General features: G+C 36.4%; 1 protein-coding gene across 3 annotated transcripts in view; it reads left to right on the top strand.

The window, feature by feature from the left end:
- Positions 1-610: 610 nt before the first annotated feature.
- The window catches only part of CCDC88A (coiled-coil domain containing 88A), a 119506-nt gene continuing 93495 nt past the window's right edge, over positions 611-26621 (top strand). For all 3 annotated transcript variants that reach the window (XM_080813294.1, XM_080813295.1, XM_080813293.1), the window contains exons 1-2: positions 611-1483; positions 1580-1680. In XM_080813294.1, coding sequence (XP_080669420.1) covers positions 1421-1483; positions 1580-1680 — 164 coding nt within the window. In that variant the 5' untranslated portion in view covers positions 611-1420. The remainder of the gene's footprint in view (positions 1484-1579; positions 1681-26621) is intronic.

The raw sequence follows: 26621 nt of genomic DNA, 5'->3' as shown, positions 1-26621 counted from the left end.
GAGCATTCATGCTTTAGTGACCTGGATTTTTTAAAGGAGAAGAGGAAAAAAGAAAAAAACAAAACCAAGTTTGCAGCTCAAGTCCCTCTTTTGCTATCTGCTGCATTGAGTTTGCCTACTCCGTTTTGCGGGCGAAAGCACGCTTAAGAGATCAAATCAAACTGTCCGAAAAAGGCTGTCTGCATCCCTCATGTTTAAAAGAGAAGGATTTCGTTCCCTCTCCTTCACACATCAAAGAAGGCACTCGGGGAGGAAATAAACCATAATTAGGCATGAGCGACCGAGCAGACAGACCCCTTCCTCTGCCTTCCCCATCCCCGCCCCCCACGCCCTGGCAACAGTCCCGGGCTCGAGCGAGGCGCGGGTCACCGCAGCAGCTGCAGCGAGCGCGCTTCCGCGCCCGCGCCCGCCGCCAAAATCTGGGCGGCGGCGGGGCCGGCCCGCGGGGCGCGCGCGCTCGGGAGCGCGCTCATGCAGCGGTTTTCTTCTCCCACAATCCAGAGGCTGCGGCGCGGGAGGGGCGGAGAGTCGGCGGAAGGATATGGGCGCGGAGGGAGAAGCGTGCTCCCTTTGACGGAGGGCTCGTGGCTCTGGTTGGGCGGCGAAGATCGGGGTGTGATGCGGCACTGCGGTTCTGAGGCCGTTACTCCGGCTCCTCCGGAGAGGGCGGAGGAGGAGGCTGGAGCGCGGCGGTGATTTTGTGCCAGGGCTTCCCAGAGGCGCGCTGAAAAGGCTGCAGGGCTCAGGAAACTGGGGGGTTAGGGACACACATTCAAGCCCCCACCCCCTGGGAGGGGAAGGGGGCTGGAGGCGAGGCTTCAGGGCGACGGAGGGATGGTGTCTGCTCGGGGGGAAGGGGCGAGCCCTGCCTGTCGTTGGTGAGGGGCTGCGGGCAGGGGAGGCTCCGCGGGTCGAAGCGGCTCCATGCCCACTGGTGGGTGGAACGTGTTGAGCGGAACGCGGAGGTCGAGCCTGGCTGCCGCTCCGAACCCCTAACGTGGTATCTAACGTGGTATTTCATTTAGCCCACGTTGGGATTAATTCATTGCGGGCAGCTCCGCTGGTCTGGCTCCTCCAGGAGCTGGGCAACCTTGACGGGCTTTTTGTCTTGCTGCTCCAGCCCCCTTTCCCTTCCTCCTCCTCCAGATGCCTTTTCTCTGCCCCTCCTCGCCCGGTACAGACATTTCCAGCGCAAGCTGCCGCTCGTGGCTGCTGTCGAAGCCGCTTCTCGGGTTTTCGGCTCGTTTCCCTCTGGGGTGTTTTTTGAGGAGGGAGACTTTTTCTCCCCTCCACGATGGGATTTTCTTCCTGTGCCAAAATGGACTTTCATTGATTTCTACTCACTTCTTCAACGTTTAGTGATCCATTCCCTAGGCGTATTTTTGTGGTAGTTCCCTTTTTCAAATACATTATCTGTAAAATGGAGAACGAGATTTTTACTCCCCTTCTGGAGCAGTTCATGACCAGCCCCTTGGTCACTTGGGTAAGTAGGGTGTTATTTATTGTGTATTTTGCTGCATTATTTGTGGCTGCAGAGACGGAGATGGGCGTTCGTGTCCTTATGACCGTTCTGTTCTAGGTTAAAACGTTTGGACCTCTGGCTGCAGGAAATGGGACCAACCTGGATGAATATGTGGCTTTGGTGGATGGGGTATTCTTGAACCAGGTCATGCTCCAAATGTAAGTGGTTTTTTTTTTTTTTTCCCCTTCTTTTCCTTCTTTAGGTAACTTGTTTTCTTTGAAAAAGGACATACTGAAAACTTAGAGACTTTATGTTTGAAGCTCCTCATTTGGCCAAAACAATTCAGGTGGTTTAAGAATTAGACTTTGAAAGGGATGGTAGTCTTACGTGCCCACCAGCCCATTTGTCATAACCTAATAATTATACCTGTTAAAATTGTGAAACTTTAATTTTTATTCTGCAAACCGTATATTGTTACTTATTGTCTTCAGTGCTGAAATCGAAGCCACATTGTCCTCTGATAATTTGGTGAAAAGAGAGAGAATATGAGAATAGTTTCGTAAGGGGGAATAAAGCCTCTACTGTGAAGTTATGTGTATTTGATGCAGAAGTGTTTATTAACCTCTGTGTCTAAAAATAAGTGGCTCAAATTTTGAAACTGGTGAAGTAATAACAGATTTCAGAAGAGAGGATTTCGAATAACTGTTCTGATTGGTGAGAACTGTTGCTGTAGCAAGTAATTTAAGTGGGTACAGTAACTCAAGTCTGATGAGATTATTACATGAATTAACATGAATATTTGGGAGATCATTTTAAGGTATTTTTAGGGCATTTGTGAAATGCTAGTAACTAACATCTTGATGACAGCTAAATAATGATTTAGTAGGAAAATCTTTGTCTTTTTTGTTTGTGATACTGGGTTTGTATTAAGTAGAAAAGTGTTTTTAGGGTGGGAATTGATATCAAAATCATTGGTAGCTATATCAGTGAAATATTTTTATCATTATAGGTAATGTAGCATACATGCATTCTAAGTATATCAGGGTACGTTTTCTAAGTACAAACTCTGAATGTTGTAGTTGTGCTCAAAATAATGTGTATTTAGCCTTCTGTCTTTTGAATAGAATCTGATTACGAGAGTAGTTTGGAACTTTGAATTTTAAGGCAGTCTTACTTTTTTATATATGTGGGAATTTAGTGCATTATTAATAAATAATTGTTACTAAGGAATAAGTCTGTGAATAGACAGATAACATAAAGTATCATTTCTGTATTTTGTAGGAAATTATGTTTCTTATTAGATTTTTTATTTAAAAGAGGTCGAAGTCAAATTCATAAATGTTCAGTGATAACTTCTCAGTCTGTGTGCTCAGAGGTATTTGTAGTCTGTGTGCTGATTTTCATGTATGTGTTGATTCCATAGGGAAGTATTACACTACTATATGCTTTCTTAAGGTGTTTTATTTGTATAGGCACCCAAAGAAATATATATATATTATTTAAATGTGTGTATATATTTTTTTCTTTAAGAAAGGAAAAAGGAGTGTAGACATTAATTATCTCCAGGGATAGTAAATATATTTTTGGCAGCTCTCTCCCGGAACTATTTTTTATCTTTGCAATATCCCCCTATTCCCTAAGCAAAATGGTAGAATAATTAAATTTACTTCTATTTTAGGGAACACACATGACAGGAAGGGTAGCCATTACAGTAGATACTCAGAATTTATTCCCTTCTCTTGTTTTTAGACAGAAAATTTTGAAATTGTATTCTGAGCTCTAAAAAAAAAAAAGGTGTTTTTACCAACTAGGGAAATACATTACTTTAATTTTCCACTTTATTTTATTTATTTTAAAGTGGGTTTCATGCCCAGGGCGTGAGGCTTGAACTCATGACCCTGAGATTGAGAATCTCATGCTGTACTGGCTGAGCCAGCCAGGCACCCCTTGTTTTCCACTTTAATGTTTTTTATTTGAAAGATTTTTTTTCCAAAAAATATTTAGATTTTCTTGAGTCCTGAATAGTTAGCGGAGGTGCTAAAAACAGACACTTTAGCTTGTTTCCACTTTGAGTGCAGTTTTATGTTTAAAAATACATATGTATATTTTGAAAGTAATGGTGTTTCAAAATAGTGGTTGCCAGGTTTTTTTCTCTTTTTTTTTTTTTTTTTTTGGAGGACTAGCTCCAGTCCAAACCTCAACTCTGTTTCTGTTTTCAGTTCCACCTCTCAGCTTCTTTAAAAGTTTTTTCAGTGTCCTAATTCTGTTCTGAATGACCTATATAAATTAAAGGGAAAGAAAATTAAGAAAAAAGGAAGAAGTAGGCATTAGTTTTTTAAAAAATAATTTGCTAAAATAAGATAAATTTATTTTAGTGAATTATTTTCCTAAGAGAGCAACAAAATATACGTTGTTTTTAAAGCTGTATTTTGCTAACTTTAAAATTGTAAAATGTATCTGTTATTTTGCTCAAGTTAATATTTGATTTAATGTACTCTATTAAATTGTCAGTTGAAACTGTACACAGTTAAACTAAAAGTTAGACTTAGTCTAAGTCATTTCTGACTTTGTTTTGATTTGTTCACAGAATATGTGAGTGAGAACCCTTTCTAAATGAAACTATATATGTTTCTTCATGTTTGTTTTGCTTGGAGTTTGTTGAGCTTCTTACATCTGTGGGTTTGTAGTTTCTTACAAATTCAGAAAAAATTTGGGCATTATTTTAAAAAATATATATCTATAAAGAATATTTAAGTGTGTGTGTGTGTGTGTGTGTGTGTGTGTATTTTTCCTGTCCCTACTTCCCTTTTTGGAAGTCCAGTTACATGTAAATCAGGCTGCTAGATGTTACTGGGGTTCTTTTCAGTTTTTTCAGTTTTCTAATTTTAGATTATCTTTCTGTGTCTCCAACTTCATTATTTTTTTATAATGTTTAATTTGTTCTTAATTGTGTCCAGCATATTTTTCATTTCAGACATTACAGTTTTATTCTAGAAATTGAGGTTTTTTTTTAATATCTCCCATTTCTATAGCTTTCATGTTTTGTCTTTTCTGTAGCTTCTTGAGTATATGGGATATAGTTATAACTAGATTAATGTTTATTTCTACTAATTCTATCTGTATCATTTCTAGATCGGTTTTGATTGATTTTTCTCCTCATAAAGGATTGTGTTTTCTTGCTTTTGTATGCCTGGTAATTTTTGATTGGATGTTAGACATTTAAAATTTTACCATGTGGGGTACTGGTTATTTTTATATTTCATTAGGTATTCTTGAGTTTTGTTCTGGGATATAGTTAAGTTACTTGGAAACAGTTTGATCTTTTCAGATGCTGCTTTAAAGTTGTAGCATTTATTGTCCACTTCTGTCACTCTATTGACAAAACCCTCTTGAGGATTCTGGGTGGTGAAAACAGGGGCTATTCCTGGACCTGTGTGAACCCTGGGTGGTATTCCCTCTAATCCTTTTTGGTATTTTTTTCCACCGTTCTTGGGTAATTTCCTCATGTGTATATACTAAAAAGTACTCAACGGGAGACTTGAGGGATACCCTCTGCAGATCTCTGGATTTTCCTGTGAGCCTCTCTACTCTTAGGTACTCTACTTTGTCTATGACCATCACTTTGTTGTTTCTAGATTAAGCTCCATCTCACCTCAGCAAGGTCGCTCTACCTGGGTTGTCCAGCTCTGTTCTATGGGTTAGGAACTCTTTCAAGGTAGTAAGTTGGGGCAGTTGAGGATTCATTTTGTATGTTTCCCACCTATCAAGGATCTACTGTCCTTTGTTGCCTGATATCCATTGCCTTGAAAAACAATATATTTTGTCCTTTTTTCCAGTTGTTTCAGGCTAGAGGGTAAATTTGGTTCCTGATATTCCATCTTGGCCAAAGTAGAAATCTATTTATGTACTTATAAATACACGTTTGGCCTGCCATTCTTCTATTCCTGCTTTCAGTTGTGACAGAATTTAGTTACAGAAGACTTATGGTAGAGTATTTTTTTCATCTACAGTGTTTACTAGAAGTAAGAATATTGATTATTGATTTTGATTTTGCCATTTTGGACCTTGTTTGCATTGACTTCTTCATGACAGTTTACCAACTTTGCCTTACAATTTTGAAATCTTTTCACTGACTTGGGATTCACTGCATTTAGAGGTGAATACTGGATTTCATTGAGTAGCTCTTTGAATCAAAGAATCTCTGTAAGAGCTTGTGACATGACATCAGTCCTCTTTAATGGGAAGGGGAAGCTCTTTAGAGATTGGGAATGATGGGCCAGCTCTTCTGCATGCTGTAGGACATTTTCGTACTTCAACCAAATGAAATCTTTCTTTCTTAGTGCTAGTTATCAGACATAGGGCTTGGTGGCAGTAGAAATCATCATTTCTCTGTTTCAGATGTCATACGGTTCTGTAACCCTATTTGAATATTACTTGCTATGAAATTTTAAGAAATTTATAACATTATCATGAATTTCATAATCCTAAAGTTTAAAAAGTGTGTATTTATATTACCTAAGCAGTTGAAAATATGGATATATTAGGGTTTTAAGTATTGAGAAAATTATTAATAATATCAGAACAATGATATGACTCAACCCCATTACATAACTAGAGGGATCTATACTGACTGTTATGATATACTTATTATGGTTTTTCTTCTTCTAGAATCTTGAGTTGGAAGGAACTTTAGAAGTCCTCAGAACAATGATATGATTCAACCCCATTAGATAACTATAGAGATTTATACTGACTGTTAAGATATACTTGTTCTAGGGGCGCCTGGGTGGCTCAGCGGGTTAAAGCCTCTGCCTTTGGCTCAAGTCATGGTCCCAGGGTCCTGGGATCGAGCCCCGCATCGAGCTCTCTGCTCAGCAGGGATCCTGCTTCTTCCTCTCTCTTTGCCTGCCTCTCTTCCTACTTGTGATCTCTCTCTCTCTCTCTCTGTCAAATAAATAAATAAAATCTTTAAAAAAAAAAAAAAAAAGATATACTTGTTCTAGCTTTTCTTCTTTTAGAATCTTGAGTTGGAAGGAACTTTGGAAGTCCTCTATTATGAAAATATGTTTTAATTTAAAAAAATTAATAATGACAAAAATTAAATGACACATGGTCATGTAGATTCTCCTTAAGTATTTCCTGAGAGGCAGCTTCATAAAGTATACCTAAAAGAAGCCATTTGTGTAATAGAGGAAGGTAACTGAGAAATGTTCCTTAGTTCTATGAATGTTTAAGATTCAAAAGTAAGAGGAGGTGGATGGGGGAGGGATGAAATAGATAAAGAGGATCAAGGTTATACTTATCTTGATGAGCACTGAGTAATGTATATGATTGTTGAATCATTATATTGTATACCTGAAACTAATATAACACTGTATTGTTAATTATACTTCAATTTAAAAAAAGATTTAAAAGTAGATTGTGCTAACTTTATGACTGTAACGACCTTAAAATGACTTATAAAATATATGGGTTTCTTACCCAAGTATGGCATTGACTCTGAATTTTGGTTTGGGCATCTCAGGTTTTCTCATTGGACCTCATATTTTTTGTTTAGTTTAGATTTTGTTTTTTGCTTCTTTAAAAAAACACACTTATGATATAGTCATAGCTGTTGTCTTATTATCCAGTTTTGTGATTTATCTTCCAGATATGCCTGATATATCCCTGTATATATATATATCTCTGGTATATATATGCCAGATATGTCCCTGACTTTTGAATTAATGTGCTAGCCCTGATTGGTCTTACTTTTGGGCTTGCCCGTCTTAAAGTTTGTTCTCATCTGTGATCATATGTGCTTCTATAAGACTGTAAATGTGTTTTGGGGATAACATTTATCTCACTGGATTGCAGCTCTCGATATGTCTGAGTCCACTGATTATCCTGTGAATTTCTTGAAGCCGTGGACTGTACTTTTCATCTTTATTCTTAGCGTAGTGCTTGACATACAGTTGGTACTTAATATACTTCTGTTGAATGAATGAATGAATAATGGAGAGGTAAAGTGGTAAAGTAGAATGAATTTGGTCTTTGAGTCAGACACCTTTAAGTCAGACAGGGTTTAATTCTCACTATGCTACTTAGTAGTATATGACCTTAAACAATTTACTTAGCATTTCCAAATCTCATTTCCTACATTTATTGGATGAACGATAATGTTTCCTTCCTGGAGTAGACTTAATCTCCGATAAGACAGATAGGTATCTATTTTCTGTTTTGTTTACTACTGTATCGCCAGTGTTGGTTGCTGTCATTAGTATTATCATGTGCTAGGTCATTCCTACCTGTTTCTGTTTCTTCAAACAAATCATGATCACTCACAGCTTAGTTTTGCACGATTTCTCTTGGCATCACCTCTATATAGCTGTATGATGTTTAGCAAGTTACTTCTCAATATCTTCATTTATAAACAGGATAAAAAGACTCGCAGGGTTATGAGAATCAGATAGGATAATTTGTGTACAGTGCTTAGCATATAGCAAGGTTAAATCATTGTTAGCTATTGGTCTTTGTTTTATTTCTATCATTATCATAATCATTTTTCCATACACTGTCCTCCCCCCCCTTTTTTTTTTTAAGATTTTGTTTATTTATTTGACAGACAGAGATCACAAGTAGGCAGAGAGAGAGAGGGGGAAGCAGGCTCCCCGCTGAGCAGAGAGCCCCTTGTGGGGCTCGATCCCAGGATCCTGGGATCATGACCTGAGCCAAAGGCGGAGGCCTCAACCCACTGAGCCACCCAGATGCCCCTGCCCTTTCCGCTTTTTTTTGGCTAGCAAGGTTTTATGCATTCTTAACACCCTCTGAGGTCTCTAGGCATAGTTAGTTGCTCTCTCCCCTATTATCCCATATCTGTCTTTACCAAATTGTGTTAAAGTGCTGCAGCTACTAGATAACATTTAGAGACTAGAGATTTTTGTTATGTATCACCAACACCTAGCATAGATTTGATATGTCACAAGTTTTTATTAAATGTCAAAGGAGTGAATGAAACATTTTGTAATTTTATTAGCTTTTACATTTTTGAGAATTCTAGCTTTAGTATTATAGAATTTTGTTTATTTTACCCTTTTTTTTTTTTAAGAGGGAGAGCAAGAGAGAGCATGAGCAAGTATGAGTAAGCATGAGTGTGGTGGGGAAGGACAGAGGGAATGGGAGAAAATCTTCAGCAGACCCTCCCTGAGCAAGGAGCCCAGTATAGCCTCAGTCCCCGATCCCACAACCCTGAGATCATGAGCAGAGCTGAAACCAAGAGTCGGACACTTAACGAACTGAGCCACCCAGATTCCCCTAGTTTGTCTTCTATTTCTCTTCTTTTGTTCCTCCTTCTTTTTGTTCCTTCTTCTTTTGTTTCATTATTTAATTACCTTTAATTACCCCCTATGTTATGTCTAGCTTGAGTTGAGGTTGTGAGAGCAAGTCATAGTCCATGCTTTTGTATGGTATTAGAATATACAGTGACTGGAGTGCCTGGGTGGCTCAGTCCGTTAAGCGTCTGCCTTTGGCTCAGGTCATGATCCCAGGACCTGGGATTGAGCCCCACATCAGGCTCCTTGCTCGGTGGGGAGTCTGCTTCTCTCTCTACCTTCCCCCACTTGTGCTCATTCTCTCTCTCTCTCTCTCTCTCTCAAATAAAAAAATAAAATCTTAAAAAAAAAAAGAGAATATACAGTGACTTCAGTTTGGTTTCCAATAATGTTACTGGTGATGTCCAACATATTGAGATTTTTGTCTACAACCTTATAGTGGACTGATGTCTTTAAGAGCAGTCCATTGTGATTGTCTGATTCATATCTAGTTAAACTAAAAAAAGTGGTAAGAACCTAGAGAACAGAAAGTAGTTGCTCCATATGGGAGTATTTTTTAATTTTTTATCTGAAAATTTTCTCTATGATATGTATTAATATGGGAAACTCATAAAGGAACAATAATACTTTTTTATTTTTATTCATTTTTATTTTTTATTTTATTTACTTTTTTAAGTAACCTCTCCACCCAGTGTGGGGCTTGAACTCACAACCCCAAGACTGAGTGACACATTCTACCAACGGAGACAACCAGGTGCCCCAAGGAACATTAGTTCTTAACTATAGTCTTTCAAGAATACCAGTTGACCTTCTTTTAGGATTTGTGAAACAGATTGGTCCCAGTCTAAGTATAATGTTTCAATATTTAAAAATGATATTTGAGATTTTAATTGATATTAAGAGATGTTTGTCTAATATTTAATTTAGTCATTACCAGGCTAGCTACTTTTAGGGAGTTGGTGGTGTGGTATAGAAGAAAAAACTACCTTGAAAGTTGTAAATTTAATTCCTGGACTAGGATGGATTGTGGAGTAGTCAAAATACACACACTTGTTGATTAGTTTACTGTATTACATGGGTGTGGTTTGTGGCAGCCCCAAAACATTTACAATAGCAAGATCAAAGGTCACTGATCACAGACCATCATAATGTAATAAGCATAATGTAATAATGAAAAGTTTGAAATATTGCAAGAATTACCAAAATGTGACACAGAGACAAAAAGTGAGCAAATGTTGTTGGAGAAAGGGTGCTGAGAGACTTTACAGAAGATTGTCATAAACCTTCCATTTGTAAAAAACATAATTATCTACAAGGTGCAGTAAAGAGAAGTGCAATAAAAAGAGGTATGTCTGTATTCTCTTCCTTCCTGATTTTATTCCTGTGCTATCTTTGCTTTATTTTGCTAGTTCAATATTTAATAAAACTAGGTTGATGAAACTCATCAACTTTATTCTGACATTTGTGAGACTCAGGGCAAGCGTTCATTTACCACAATAGGCCTAAATATTTAAGGGTTCTTAATCAGGCTAATAAATTATTTACTATGTTCTGATCTTTTATCTTGAAAAATATACCTTCATAGTGACTTAAAAGGAAAGATTCAAATTTTAGAATTTATAGAATTGAGAATTCAGATATTCAGTTTCACATCAGAATGTCGTGGAGCCCAACCTCCTCCCTCATCCCTAACTCTAACACCACAGAGAGGTCTCAGGTGCTGCATGCCTGTGGACATGCTGCACACATGTCCAAGATCCATGCTTTTCCATACAGCAATCCTTGGCACAGGGGTATGTACGTCTCTAGCATAGTCCATCCTCAGGACAGACCTTGGACAGATTCCTGTGGAAGCCATATAATTGGGTTAGAGATATTTGGGCAAGAAATTCCAGAGTTCCAAGTGACTGCAGTGTCATCTAGAAGGGGAGGTGTACAGGTATATCCTCTTATTTCCATGGATTCCTTGCCCAGTGGTGAGGGGCATGGCCTGAGGAGGGCCAGAGTGGGTCTCGAAGCTGAGATCTATTTTGTCATACTCAGTGAGAAGGCTGAAGGGACGGTTCCATCCAAGATCAATTTAGTCAATGAGTAATTTCTGAGGGCTCACTGTTTCACAAGCTATCTACTAGGGGCTGGGGATATGATGCTGAATAAGATATGATCTTTGCTCACTAGTAAGGGGGACAACATGCAAATAAATTGCAGTGTGATACATGTGCTATATAGTAGAATTATGTTCTTGAAATAATAGTGGCACAAAGAGGAAGAGGAAAAATTTGAACTAGGGCATGAAAGTTAAATAGGACCAATTTGCTAAGTTAGAAACAGTGGGAGTAGGAGGAAATGGCATAAAAAGAGGCATGAATATGTGACTAAAATAGTAGAATCAAATAACTATAGGTTATTTTGTATAGCCAAAGCAGAGATTACATGCTTCTTGCACATAGGAGATGAGTTTGAAGAGGTGGGGATTGGGAGACTGTCCTTAGATACCATGTTAAGAAGATTGGATTTTTTTCCTGTAGAGACATGTATTACTTCAGATTCTCTCTGGAGAAACAGAACTACCAAGGGGTGTGTGTATTTGTGTGTGTGTATACAGAGAGAGAGAGAGGGAGAGAAAGATTTATTTTAAGGAACTGGGTCATGAGATTTTGGAGGATTCTCTGGTTTAAAAACTAATGGGGCAGTCTAGCAGGCTGGCAGCCTGGAGACTCAGGGAAGAATTGCATTGAGTTCAGATTGGGGAGGGTATGTGCTATGGTGAGTGCTGTGAATTGTGTAAGACTGATGATTCACAGACCTGTACCCCTGAAGCAAATAATACATTATGTGTTAATAAGAAATAAAAATTTAAAAATTTAAAAAAAGTATCAAAGACAGCTTGCGAGAAGGAGGTCAGCCTTTGTTCCAATAACACCATCAAATGATTGGATGAAGCCCCCTCACATTATGGAGAGTAATCCGACTCACTCAGAGTCCTTTGGTTTATGTGTTAATCATATCCAAAGAACCACCTTCATAGAACATCCAGAATAATATTTGACCAAATGTCTATGCACTGTGGTCCATCAAAATTGACACACAAAATTAAACATCATAACTAGCGTTTCTTAATCTAGGTCCACAGATATTTTGGGGGGTCTGTGATAACTTAGGAATTTTAATTTTGTGTTTTCATTTCAGTAATTTAAATTTTTTTTCAGGAGGTGGTAATAAAATTCTTTTGCAATAATAATTCACAATTGAGGGATTTTTTTAATTTATTTATAGACTGAGGCTAGTTTCTTAAGGTTTGTTTTGTTTTTTAAAGAGTTTATTTATTTATTTGGCAGAGATCACACGTAGGAAGAGAGGCAGGCAAAGAGAGAAGAGGAAGCAGGATCCCTGCTGAGCAGAGGGCCCCATGCGGGCTCTATCCCAGTACCCTGGGATCATGACCTGAGCTGAAGGCAGAGAGGCTTTAACCCACTGAGCCACCCAGGCGCCCCTAAGGCTAGTTTCTTAAGTCACTTTCTCATACTGGGTCTTTGGACTCTTAGGATATCTGTAGACTTATCCTCAGATACTCTTTTTTTTTTTTTTTAAGATTTTATTTATTTGAGAGAGAGAGAGAGCACAAGCAGGGGGAGTGGCACGCAGAGGGAAAAGCAGGCTTCCCACTTAGCAGGGAGCCCCATGGGACTTGATCCCTGGACCCTGGGACCATGACCTAAGCTGAAGGTAGATGCTTAACTGACTGAGCCACCCAGGTGTACCAAATCCTCAGATTGGTAATTTCAGTTTTTTAAAACATTGTCACTACCTTATTCCAGCTTGAAAAACAGTAATATAGGCTATCCAAATCATAAAAGGAATTGAAACAGATAGCATTTGCATTTTAGAAGGATTGAATTTGGGGCCAGAATAGAGATAGAAACAGCATTGATGTTGAAGTGATATGGAAGCCAGATAGCATGGAAATAGTGGGACTTGATTACCAACTTGATATGAAGAATGAGAAAGGGATTACTGGGATGACTACTTTTTACTTGGGTAAGGAGCGGATGGTAGTTCCCTTAGTAAGAAGACATTACAGGAAGATGAAAATTTAAGGGGAGGGGAAGTGTAGAAAATAAGTTCTGAGTTAATTTTGGAGTGTCTGGTGAACAGTGAGAAATATCTTCAGGGCAGGTAGATATTCATAAGTTTGGTGCTCAGGGGACATGTCTAAATTAGAGAGAGATATGGGAATTTGCTTTTAAGTTTATAATAGAAACTAAAGACATGGTTGTCAGAAAAAAATACAGAAGGGGGCCATTGATAGATCCTAGGAAACAGCAACATAGCAACATTAAAAGGCTGGAAATTTGAGAAAAGTAGGAAAATTCATAAGGCTGCTGGGAGGAAATCACTAAGGGAGTCAGTTAAAGATGAATGCAGGTATTGTCATGTAAGGTTGATGGCTTATTTGAGATTTGGAAAGCACCTATTTGTAGTGGAGCCAATCAACATAGTTGGATAATTTACCCAGTGATGCTTTGCTGCTCAGAAACTGACAAAAAGATCTTAGAGTTTACCCAAAATTGGCAATAGATAGTGTAGGCCTACGTAGGGCAGGATATCCAGGCGAACAGTTGAAATGAACAGAGTGTGAGCATTAAAATGAGGAGGAAAGCAAGTGTCATCAGGAGAAGGCTGATGGACTGGAGGTTGCAGTAGGATGAAGGAAGAGTAGGATTAGAAGGTGAAAAAGGGTGGAATAGGAGGTTGAAGTCAGAGGGCACTTTCAGAATTTGAGATTTTGAAGGTTGCAATTCTGAATGATGATTTAGGGCCAAGGTTAGACCCTGCTAATGGGTGGGTAAAATGGAATAGAGTGAAAATAACTAAAGTTGAGAAAGAATTTATTTCCTTATTCTTTGTAAGGTTAATGATCTCTTGATTAAGACTAGAGGTAGAAATGAGTATTTTGAAAGCTGGGAAATAAGTAGCTAATTTTAAGGGTGTTATAATTAAAGAAAAATTTAATAGGAAGGAAGAAGACTAGCAATTTTAATTTTTCATATTAGTATACTGCTTGTTTTAACATCAGACTTTGTGAAATATCTCAATAGTCTTTCAGGAAATTTTAGACAATGGTGTATTCTTAATGTAATTTACTTTCCTAGTGAAGGCTAGAAAAAAAATGGTGAACTTCATGCTATTATTGACAACATGACTATTTCCTTTCCTTGGGTGGTAAAGGACCAAGGAAGATAGTTCAGTTTTAGGTGTTGGGTCCTACTCATTGTTTAAGACTTGGATTACTACAGAGTTGTGGAGGATAAGAAAAAATTGTGGAGAAAAACCAATGGAGGCAATACTCTAATTTATTTTTGCCAAGACTGGTTAAAAAAAGGTAAACCACAGTAAATTCTCTGTTAACCTGAATGTTGAAGGAAAATGGAATGTTGAGTTTTCTCATAATTGAAAGTTATTTTATTTTTTCCAACTCTGTGGTTTAAATCTTTGCAAATGAATTAAATTGTATTTCCACATTTGTAAATAGAATATACATGTCATTTGTTTTAAACTTGTCTTTGTGTTAAGTGTTGAATATGTATAACCAAGATGAATCTATAATGAGTGGTGAATGATACCAAATATGTATTTGAAAGCAAATCTCTTATTATTAGCTAGGGTTTTTTTTTCTTTTTCAATTTTTATGAATTTTATTTATTTATTTATTTATTTTTAGTGAGTGAGAGAATGTGTATGTTAGTGTGGGTAGATTAGGGAGCCCTACTGCTTAGAAGTTAGTTAGAAGTTAGTTTTGGGGGTGCCTGGGTGGCTCATTTGGTTAAGTGTCTGCCTTTGGCTCAGGTCATGATCCCAGGGTCCTGGGATTGAGCCCCACATCAGTCTCCCTGCTTAATGGGGAGCCTGCTTCTCCCTCTGCCCAACCTACTGCTCATGCACTCTCTCTCTTGCTCTTTTGCTCTCTCAAATAAAAAATCTTTATTAAAAAAAGTTAGTTTTGGCCTCTAGAGGTATGGATAGGAAGGGAAATCAAGGGAAGGAAGTTAGATTTTTTTTCTTTTAAGATTTTGTTTATTTGTTTGAGAGAGAGTGAACAGGTACGTGCACAGGAAGGAAAGGTGGGAGGAGGTAGAGGGGCAAGCAGACTCTACACTGAGCGTGGTGCCCAATGTGGGTCTAATGCAGGGTTCAACCCCATGACCCTGAGATCATGACCTGAGCTGAAATCAAGAGTCAGACGCTTAAACCACTGAGCCACCGGGCACCCCAGGAAGTTCAAATTCAAACCTTGAAGAATTAGACTTGGGCAGCCATAGATGAGGAGAGGAGGGTATTTTAAGCTAGGGAATCAACATGAGGAAAAAGCATATTATATATATGATTTGGGAGGTGATGAAGAGACTAGCCTTGCTAGAGAATCCATCCCAAGTTGGGAAATAGAATATAAATGTGCATAGATGGAGTAGACCAGATTATGGGAAACTTGAAAAATAACCAGTATAATTTAGGCTGCACATGGCAGGCATTGTAGAGCCGTTTAAAATTACTTATTAGGGAATTTGGGGCGCCTGGGTGGCTCAGTGGGTTAAAGCCTCTGCCTTCGGCTCAGGTCATGATCTCAGGGTCCTGGGATCGAGCCCCACATCGGGCTCTCTGCTCAGCAGGGAGCCTGCTTCCTACTCTCTCTCTCTGCCTGCCTCTCTGCCTACTTGTGATTTCTCTCTGTCGAATAAATAAATAAAATCTTTAAAAAAAAAAATAAAATTACTTATTAGGGAATTAAAAGTATTAGGAAAATCACTTTGCCATTAGTTTGTAGAGTAGATTGATTATTGACTTTATTTGTTTATCCTATATTTATTAAGCATACACTATGTATACTATTGCAATACTGAAACTACAGAAATCAGTGAAACTTATAATTGTATTAGTGCTTGGAACAAAGATGAGGAATAGGGAGGAACAAGTAAGTGCTAGTAGAAGATAGATGGGTAGTGATGGGTAGCATTCTGTCCTTATGATCTTGAGGTTCAAGTCGGGGTAGGATGTATGAGTGGAGAAGAAGGAGCAAATTCAAGAACTTACAGAGAAATTGATGAAATTCTAGATATAGTGTGTGAAAGGGAAGAATGAGAGATGATATGCCAAGGTTAAAGCTGAGCAGACTGAAAATTTTGTATTTCTAGGAAAGAGGATGTTAATTTTGGATATTTAATTTTGTGTGAGGAAAATAAGGACATTTATTTTATTTAACTTGCAACTGAAAACATTTAAATGTGTAATACAGCAATGTGTTTTGACAATGATGCCTAATTTATATGAGAAACGTTTCAATACCTATGCATTTGTACTCTTGTTTACGTTTTCATTACTGTTAGTACATACTTCATTTTTTAATTTAGTGATGTGGTTTTGAGAATGTGTTATTAAAATTCTTTCAGACTGTCAGAATTCTTTAAAGTGTGCATTTGTAGGATGTAATTTATCCAGGAGATTTAACAATTCCCAAAATATTAAGTTGCACTTTTACCTCTCAGTTGTTAGAAGTTAGCCATCTTTGTTTTATACTTTTTTTTTTTTTTTTTAAGATTTACTTATTTATTTGACAGAGAGAGACACAGCCAGAGAGGGAGCACAAGCAGGGGGAGTGGGAGAGGGAGAAGCAGGCTTCCCACTGAACAGGGAGCCCAGTGTGGGGCTCGATCCCAGCACCCTGGGATCATGACCTTAGCTGAAAGCATGCACTTAACTAACTGAGTCCCCCTGGTGCCCCTGTGTTATACTTCTATTAACTATAATGATTCAAAGTTTTTGTCTGTGCTCACAGAAAGAGCTCAGGCCATGTGTTTTTGAGCAGTGCTGTTCTTAATAAATTTTTCTGTTATCTGAGAGTATTCATATAATTATTCTGTTTTTACTCTGAAAAATAGTCTGTTACTGAGTTACTTATTCTAGAGGAGAATTTTGGTCTTTGTATAGTTCCCCAGGAGTTTTGTTTTTATTTTTGTTTTAATTCTGCAATGCATAAATTAAGTCTAGTATTTATTGAGTGTTGCACATTTTTCTTTTGAATTTTCTATTATCCGGGGCACCTGGGTGGCTCAGTCATTAAGCGTGTCTGCCTTCAGCTAGGGTCTTGCTCCTAGGGTCCTGGGATGGGCCTGGATCTGGCTCCCTGCTCGCATCAGGCTCCCTGCTCTGCAGCAAGCCTGCTTCTCCGTTTCTCACTCCCAGTGCTTGTGTTCCCTCTCTTACTCTCTATCAAATAAATAAGTAAAATCTTAAAAAAAAAAAAAAAGAATATCCCGTTACCCATCAATTTTGTGTTCCCAGCTGCTTTCAAAATATTCTAAAATCTTATGTCATTTATTCTTCTGCTTTCTAAAAATCAGGGACCCATTTTATTAAACTGGAGGTCCCTAAAACATTTCATTTCTCTAGAACCATTTGTAGACCATGCTGCAAAGTCTTTAACTTGTCTATTAATAATTCCTTACTTCCCTGCTTGTGTACCTCTCTTCTACCTTGGTTTGCAGTTCATCATATCTTTTCCAATACAATACTTGGTTTGTATGTGGGGTTTTTTCTTTCTGTTTTATTATTACTTTTTATTGTATTCTTTCACTTCTGTTTTTAGCAGTGCTTTTTTATTGGATTATCTTTTTTTTCCCCCTTTAATTGGTGGACTTATAATGGAGTTAGTTTGTGATCCCTTTGGAGTACTTTTATGGTACACTGAAATGGGCAAATTAAACCAATATTGTGGTAATTTTATTCTGCTACTAATAGAATTCTTATTCTTAGAGTAATTCTTTATAGAAGCTTTTTTTTTTTTTAATATTAGAGAAACTGATGATACAAAAAGATTTTCTTGGGATGCCTGGGTGGCTCATTCAGTTAAGCGTCTGCCTTCAGCTCAGGTCATGTTCCCAGTGTCATGGAATCTACTCCCACATCCTGCTCCTTGCTTAGGGGGGAGCCTGCTTCTCCCTCTCCCTGCCACCCCCCCTGCTTGTACTCTCTCTCCCTGACAAATAAGTAAGTCTTTAAAAAATATATTTTCTTACTGAATTTTAAAACTTCTTATTTAAGGTAAGTTTCTATGACTGTGTTTTAGTTTGTTAATTAGAAGAGATTATACTTTGGAAAAAACTTTTTAAAGTTGTTTTTTTTTTTTTTTTTAACTTTTAGAGGGCTTTCTTGCTTCCCAGAAATGACTACTATGCCTGTCACTGGTGATTAATCAAGTGAACTATTGAAATTATCCTAGGAAGGTTTATGGACTTCAGATTAAGAATCCTTTCTCAATTGAATTGATAGTATGTGAGTGAAAGCTGTACTAGTCAAATCTATCACTGATCAAGTAAAATACCCAATTATGTATCAACTCAGTTTGAGATTTCTTGAATCTCTAGAACTGATTGGATTTGGAACAAATACTACCCCAAAATACTGACTAAAACAAATTTAAACATACTATAATAAGATTTAAGGACAACGGGTGAAGGTTCTATCACAGATCATTGATACTTGTTGATTCTATAAACTTTATTTTAGTTACTGGGCATGTGGTTGACCACCATGTAAAAGAAGTTTCTCCTACTTTATGAAGACAATGATTAGCCATAATACCAAGTCCTCAGGTCTCCATACCTAGAACAGGAATTGATTTGCCTGATACAGTGGATCTTAAAGTGAGACCTAATGGACCCCTGCTAGTCTGTGAGGTCAGAATTATTTTTATATAATATTAAGATGTCATCTGCCTTTTTTGCCTGTTTTGAAAAAAAAAATGATGTTGCAAAAGCAAAGATGGGTAAAACTGCTGACACCTTAGCACGAATCAAGGAGTGGTACCAAGTTGTACTGATAGTCATTTATTCTTCACACTGTGTACTTAGAGCTAAGAAGAAATCAAGTTTCACCTTAAAATTGTTCTTGGTGAAGCAGTAGAAGTTATTGTATTGAGTCCTGATCCTTGTGTATATTTGTTTGTAATATTCTGTAGGACAAAATGGGAAGTATGTATAAAACTCTTCTGTTGCATAATAAAATGTGATGATTATCTCAAGGAAGAGTACTTATAATTTTTTCTTGAGTTGCAAGCTGAACAAGTCTCTATTTTGTTTTTATTTGAAAAAAATGAGTAACAAACTTATTATTCAGGCTTGATTGTTGGGCAGACATTTTTTTCAAAAATGAACAAAGTGAGCCTGCCATTTCAAGGATAACAACTGATTGTGTTGTCTTTGATAAAATTTGATTTACAGAAAACATGAGCTTGGTAACTTCTCAACATTTTAAAGACAATTCTGATGAGATTGGAGGTGATATTAATCAACGTGATTTTTTATATTGAATAATAAAATGTTCAGTGCTTGGAAAATCTATATAACTCAGTGAACAAATATTTTCAAAATGACCATTCATAATAAGAAATCAAACACATGTAAAACATTTATTCACCATGCCAGATAGATCAATGGATTTTAATGTTTAACAGCAAGAGTTCACTGATAGCATTTCAGATTCTATATTGCAACCAGCCTTTAAGAAAGTACTACTCTACTGAAGTGTGGTAGTACCAAAGAAGAATATCAGTAATTATCTGAAAGGGCTAGCCGTTAAAATATTCTGCATATTTGTGAGAGGTCAATTTTCTTCAAAGATTTTGAATAAAATAATATGTCACAACACATTGAATGCAGAAGCAGATTTAAGAATCCACATGTTTTCTACTAAGCTAAACATTAAAGAGGTTTACAAAGTTGTAAAAGATAATTTTTCTTCTGTTTTTGGAAAAGATAATTATCATAAAAATGCTCTTTGTGTTCACATACAACGAGTTTGTTATTTTTGCTAGGTTCTTAATTTTAATTTCTAACATAGTAAATATATAGCTACAACTTATCTAAACAAAAGCTCTTTAGACTCCTCAATAATGTTTAAGAGTGGGAAAAAAGGGGTTCTCAAACTGAAAAGTTGGAAAACTGCTAGCTTAATGTTTGAAGGGCCCATGTGGCTCATTATAAGAAGTAATTGTAGATAGATATTCAGTCATTTTATCCAACTCAGATAAAATCAAAGTTAAATAAGTGTATAGTATTGGATTTTTGTTCTTTTTGTGTCCATTTGCAATTTTTAAATTAAAACATTAGTTCTCTTTGTTAAATCAGTGAGTATAATGCTGTCCTGCTAGCTCAGTCATGGGCAAACTAGAAAATGTCATAGATATTTTTCAACTTTTGAAGAGGTAACTTAACATATCTAAAATTACAAGAAAGCACATGAAGGAAGACAGTGTGGAGATCTCTGTCTGGTAATTATGTGTTACATACCTCTCCAAAAATGACTGCTCAGTCTTTGTAAAGATCAAATTAGTTAATATATTTGAAAATATCCTGTAGATATATACAAGATTGTATTAATACTAGGCTTCATTTTTGATTTGAGGAGGGAAAGAAATTAAAGTGAAGGGATACTTTTTTAAAAACCACTTATTTCCCTGATATACTCAAGGCTGAGACAGCTTACTATTTGGATGACCCTATATGGTGATGATGCCTACCCCGTTAATTATTTTTCATAAAGCAGTCATTATGGTATATGCACTTTTGAAGTTAGATATGCAAATACTTATTTCAGATGTTTCATAGTGACATGCAAATGTTGTGTAGTTATATGTTACCATATAAAATATCTTAAAATTTTTTTAAAAATCTATTACAACTAGTTTTATATTAGAATGACATGATCAAAAACATGAACACATGTAGTTGTTAAGGAACAACACTAAACAGATGGTCCAGGAGGACACATAACAGGCTTGCAGTCTGGGTAGAAGAGCATAAAGCCATTAAAACTATCAGATTTCTGTTTCTCACAGATATTAGTCAATGAATAAGTAAAGACATAGTCCTTGGTTATACAAGGACCAAATTTTCGAATGTTAGTGTTAACTTTCTCTTCATCTTTTACCCTAATTTAAAAATTATTGTATACAGTGGTAGATAATACTATTGCCTGCTTATTGAAATTAATGCATCTTGTCATATGTAGGTCATTTTATAAATGTGAAATTGCTTGAGGCCCTCCTTTACTGCCATGTTGCATTTAACTTCTGGCTGGACAGATTTGAACTATATTGCTAGGCTATTTGCCTCTAAAGCATTTCTCAGTTTTCATCTTATAAAAGGAAATGGTTGATCTGGGATTATGTTGGCTTGGAAATAGCTATGTATGATTAGAAAGTTACTTGCTCCCATTTCATATGTGTATCATTCAGTAGCTCGACTTTTATTTTAGAAAAAGTTCTTTTCAAAGATAAATTCTAAAAAAAAAAATGCTTTTGAAAAGAGTTTAATCAAAACTTTATTAATCATGACTATATTCTGAATCTTTGTTTAGCATTTTAAGTAGTAGACATGAAGGAAAGACAGAATATTTAGAATATTTAATAGACTATAATTTCTTTTTAGAGAATTCTGGATTCATACTATACCCCATTTGTTTAAATTACTGTACTGTGACTTTTACTGTAAGAATTTTGAAAAGCGCCTTAAAATACAGGCAGGAATGTAGTGCTTTCTGTCTTTACATGGAATGCATACCTTTTACAGATGAAATTTTTTATATTGTTTTATTTTCGTAAGTTTATTCATAGTCTGATAAATGTTTTATGACTCTGAATCTATTGCACTGAATCCTACATGTATAGTCTCATTAAATGTGCTTCAGCTAAGTAACAGATACAGTTACGTATATTTTTTCCTAGAAGTAAATAAAATGGACAGTCTTCATGAAACTGTTTTTTTCTATGGGTGTCTTTACTCTCTTTAAAAATGTTTTACATAGTTAAAAGATTAGCTAATATTAAAAGGTTCATAGTGGGGGTCCCTGGGTGGCCGTGTGAATTGAGCATCTACCTTGACTCAGGTCCTCATCTCAGGGTCTTGGAATGGAGCCCCTAGTCCTCTGGCTCCCTGCTCAGCAGGGAGTGTTCCTCCCTATCCCTTTGCCCTCTCCCCACCCAACTAGTACCTTCCTTGCTCACTTACTCTCTCAAGTAAATAAAATCTCTCTAAAAAAAAAATAAATAAAAGGTTAATAGTGAAAGTGGTAATCCCTGCCCTAACTTACCTCTCAGTTCTGTTTCTTAGAGTAAAAACTTAACTTTTAAAAAGCAATTTCTAATGTCATTTAGTCCCATTTATAGTGATGATGTGCCCACCCTTGTATTTCTTAATTCATCCCTTTTAGAGATACTGTCTCTTGACTTATGGATAATGGTAGATGAGATTTTAGCTTTTTTTTTTTTTTTTGGCCATTTCTATATCTTCTTATTCTGTCCTTCTAATATATTTATTTCAAGTTTAGTTAAATCAACAATCAGGACTCACATTAATATAACTGTATAATGTTTTCTGCAGAACTTAAACTTTTCTTTTAAAAAAAACAACTGTTTTTTTCCGAAGTTACTAATTTTCTTGGTGTACTTAGTTTTCAGTAAGTCTATCCTTAAGGAATCAGCTATCTTTCATCAGAGTGGAGATTAGGACTTTTCAGGCAGTTTCATCTGAGGGTAGTCCATAACTCTTATGTAAAGAGATTGCATTCTTGGGGTGAAAGGGCCTGTTTTCCCTGATCCTAACATATGTCATTATGACCCTAACTCAAATTAGGCATGAATCAAATGAGAAACCCAAGCTTGTAATTGAAAGTTTATTGCTCTCCAGGTCCATGCTTAAAGTGCTTAGCAGTAATCCTGGTCTCCTAAGTCTGAAAAGTTTATGGATAGGCTGTGATGAATTATTCAGATTGTAAACAAGTAGGAAATATCCAGGTCTGTTTGTATACTAAAATAACTCTCGGTAGGTACAGTGTGGATTAGAAACTAAAACTGAGACTTTGAATACCAAGTATCAGTCTGTCCTACCAAAGAACTGCACTTTTCTATTGGATTTCCAAATGAGTCTACTAGATCATAGAAATCCCCTCAAATCCCATGTACTCAAAGCAAAGATTTGTAAACACAAAGCACCACAGTTTTATAAACAGATGCAGGAAACTTTCATTCCCCTATCTTTAATAATCCCGGTTGAATGTGAGGTTAATTTCAGGTGTTAAAGTACTTTTCTGCAAATTCTTCAAAATACTGTCTCTTGCTTTTCTAAGTTGCATTTTAAAATTTTTCCCAGATTGCTAAAATAATTTCTTCTGATATCCCTAGTATATAAAAACTAAACTGTTCTCTCTTTTTATATTCAAGATTGTCTTGTTTCAAGGACTCTCTGAAAGGCTAAAAATATTAAACTTATAAATAAAATTTTCTTTAGAAAAAGTTCTTAAAAGATTTTGAGCAAACCAAAATTCTAAATTCTTAAAACTTGCTAATTCTTAGAAGAGTTTTATACAAAGGAGGCCAAAGGCTTTTCTGGCAACTGAATATATTTTGAAATACCATGTGAGGAATGTTGGGCAAAAAATTTTTAAAAGAACCTTTAAAACTTTAATAAATATATCAACTTAAAGAATGCAGAGAAATGTAGTAACAACTGTCAGGGACAAAGGTAATATTTACATTATAAAATTTGTTAAAGTGGAAGTGAAATCACTCGTGTTTATTAGAATATTATGCATCCATTTCAAAGTATAATCTAGATTATATATTGTCATGTAGTAATGGGTTCACATTATAAATTTGTACAGTATATATATGTGTGTATATATTTATTTATTTAAAGACTTTACTTATTCATTTGAGAGACAGAGAACACTAGCAGGGGAGAGGCAGACGGAGTGGGAGAGGATGACTCCCCTCATGCAGGGCTCAATCCCAGGACCTGGAGATCATGACCTGAGCTGAAGGCAGATGCTTAAACATCTGAGCCACCTAGCATCCCATGTATACCTTTAGTAGTAATATTGAAATCTTCCTTTTTTCTTTTTTAAAAGATCTTATTTATTTATTTGTCAGAGAGCACAAGAAGAGGAGGTGGCAGGCAGAGCAGGCAGAAAGAGAAGCAGGCTAGCAGGCTCCCTGCCAACCAAGGAGCCTGATGCAAGATTGGATCCTAAGACCCTGGGATCATGACCTGAGCCGAAGACAGATGCTTAACTGACTTAGCCACCCAGGCATCCCAATATTGAAATCTTTCTTAAATACTTGTTGTCAGAATTAAAAGTCTGGGTTTATTAAAATATAAAAGACTTTTTAGGTCTATTATCAGTGTATGGCTAGGAGGCAGTCACAGATGAGAGGTAGGTAAGGGGATTCAAATACAGAGCAAGGAAAATAGAAAAAGAAGAAGGCTGGAGAGATATTTACTGACTCTCTATGATTACAAGTGAAATTTACATAATTGTAAGTTTACCTAACATTTTTGTTACTATAGTTGTCCTTACTCTCGTCTCCCAATTACAATTATCTGTATACTTTTCTCCACCACTTAACTATGCTTTTATACATTAAGTAATATGGCCACAGTAGGTACTTAGTGAGTCTTTGTTTAACTTATTAAATGTATCAGAGTTGATTATAAAAAACAAGATTTTCCCTTCAGCATTCTGTGTTTTTAACCATGACTTCCTGCCCATGCTGCTGTTTGTCTTTGTTTGCCATCACACATAATCTGACTTCTGCAGTACAGTCTCCTTTTTTTTAAGTAACTGGTTCTGGTTGGTGCTTTTACCTAGGAGGCCCACTTCTCCAGTTATACTCATTTGCCTTGGGCTACTCCTTAATTCCCTTGCACTAAGCATAAATCAGTCACAGGTCAGATTGGGCTTGTCTTTCTTACTACTATTATTCCTTGTTCTGTATATCTCAAATTGTAGGGTAGGACTCTGTTATTCAGCTGATCTTTGGGACATGACCCTTCATGGGGAGTCTCTATTCTGGGCTGCCAAATGAGTTGTTAGCTTGGAGAATGTCATCTCATAACTCTTATTAGGAAGCAGCCATTTTTGAAACACTATGCTTAGTCGATTACTTATTTTTATTTATTCAAACAACATTGTTAGGATATATACTAATTTTTAGAGATTAAAAATGTGAATAAGGGGTTGCCTGGGTGGCTCAGAGGGTTAAGCCTCTGCCTTCGGCCTGGGTCATGATCTCAGGGTCCTGGGATCAAGCCCCACATCGGGCTCTCTGCTCAGCAGAGAGCCTGCTTCTCCCTCTCTTGCCTACTTGTGATATCTGTCAAATAAATAAATAAAATTTTTAAAAAAATGTGAATAAGACATGATTTCTGCTGTCGTGGTACTTATAGTCAGGTGAGAAAGTGAGAGGTATGAAGATAATTAAATATCAGAAGGCCTATGTACCAAAAAGAGGGAATGGTTTTTATACTATTTAATCAGTCTATACAATTAATGTGAGGATGACTCAGTGTTAGAAGATGTAACAATGTAACTGACTACATTAACATATTAAAGAAGAAGAATCATGTGGGAATAGATGTAGGAAAAATTGGGTAAAATTCAGCACCCATTCAGATATTGAATAAAGAATAGGAGGGAACTTAACTTGAAAGAAGGTATATATCAAAAAATTACAGCAAATATTATACATAAAGGGTGAAACATTAAAAGCCATTTTATTAAATTTGAGAACAAGATAAGGACAGCTCTTATCTTCATTATTTGTTGATGCAGTAAGTAAAGAAATAGAAATGAGGTGTCAGATTGGAGAAGATGCTGATGATAAAAGCATTCTTTATACTGGAAAACCAAGAAAATGAACTAAATAAATAAATTTGGAAGGTGATTAATCACAAGTGAAATCTATAATAGCTACAGTTTTCCTTTATACCCTGTATTGTGACCAAATACACAATATAATAGAAAAATTCATTTCTCCAACAAAAACCTAAATAAGAAAAAAAATTATTTAGAAATATGAGATCTTTGTGGGGAAATTAAAAAATTTTACCAATGCAAATATCAGTCTTTTCAAATAATAATTATTAATAAGATCCTAATAATTCTCAACCAGGTTTTTCCTAGAACCTTATAAAGAGCCTAAATTCAGAGAAAAGAGCAGGACAATTTAATTTTTTTTTTTTTAAGATTTTATTTATTTGCCAGAGAGAGAGAGAGTACACACAAGCAGGCAGAGAGGCAGGCAGAGGCAGAGAGAGAAGCAGGCTCCCTGCCGAGCAAGGAGCCCGATGTGGGACTCGATCCCAGGACACTGGGATCATGACCTGAGCCGAAGGCAGCAGCTCAACCAACTGAGCCACCCAGGCGTCCCAAGAGCAGGACAATTTAAAAACAAAAGAGAGGGGCTTGCTCTTGTTGAATTATGATAATAATAAACCTATAGTAATAACCTATAGTAATAATAATAATAAACCTATAGTAATATTAAAAAGTTCTTAAAGACAGAAATAGAAAACTGGGTTAATGGAACACAACAGACTCCAAAAGTAGGCCCACACTTCATGGGGATCTCATATATCATAGAGATCAGTGAGAAATAAGGTCTTTAGTAATTGGTGTTAGGAAAATTGATTATCAATTTGGAAAAACAACAAATTATATTCAAGACAACCTCCAAAAGCACCAACAGAAAACCTATGAGAATAAGAAAGTTGAGCAAGGTTTCCAAAGATAAGAGGAATACACAAAAATTGATAGCACTCATATATTAGTAATAACTTATTAGTAAAAATATTTTTTAAATATTACATTCATTCTAATGACAAAAACTAGGAGGCGTTTAATAAGCATATATGTAATAATTCTTGCCAGAGAAAATTATAAATTAGTTTTGAAGAGCTTCATGATGGATGTGACTCCAAAATCACAGGCAACAAGAGCAAAATTAGACAGATGGATTG

The sequence above is a fragment of the Martes martes genome, assembly GCF_963455335.1.
Source record: "Martes martes genome assembly, chromosome: 9".
NCBI classification, from domain to species: domain Eukaryota; kingdom Metazoa; phylum Chordata; class Mammalia; order Carnivora; family Mustelidae; genus Martes; species Martes martes.
Note: the sequence above shows the minus strand (reverse complement) of the source record. Positions and strands in the feature narration are given on the sequence as shown.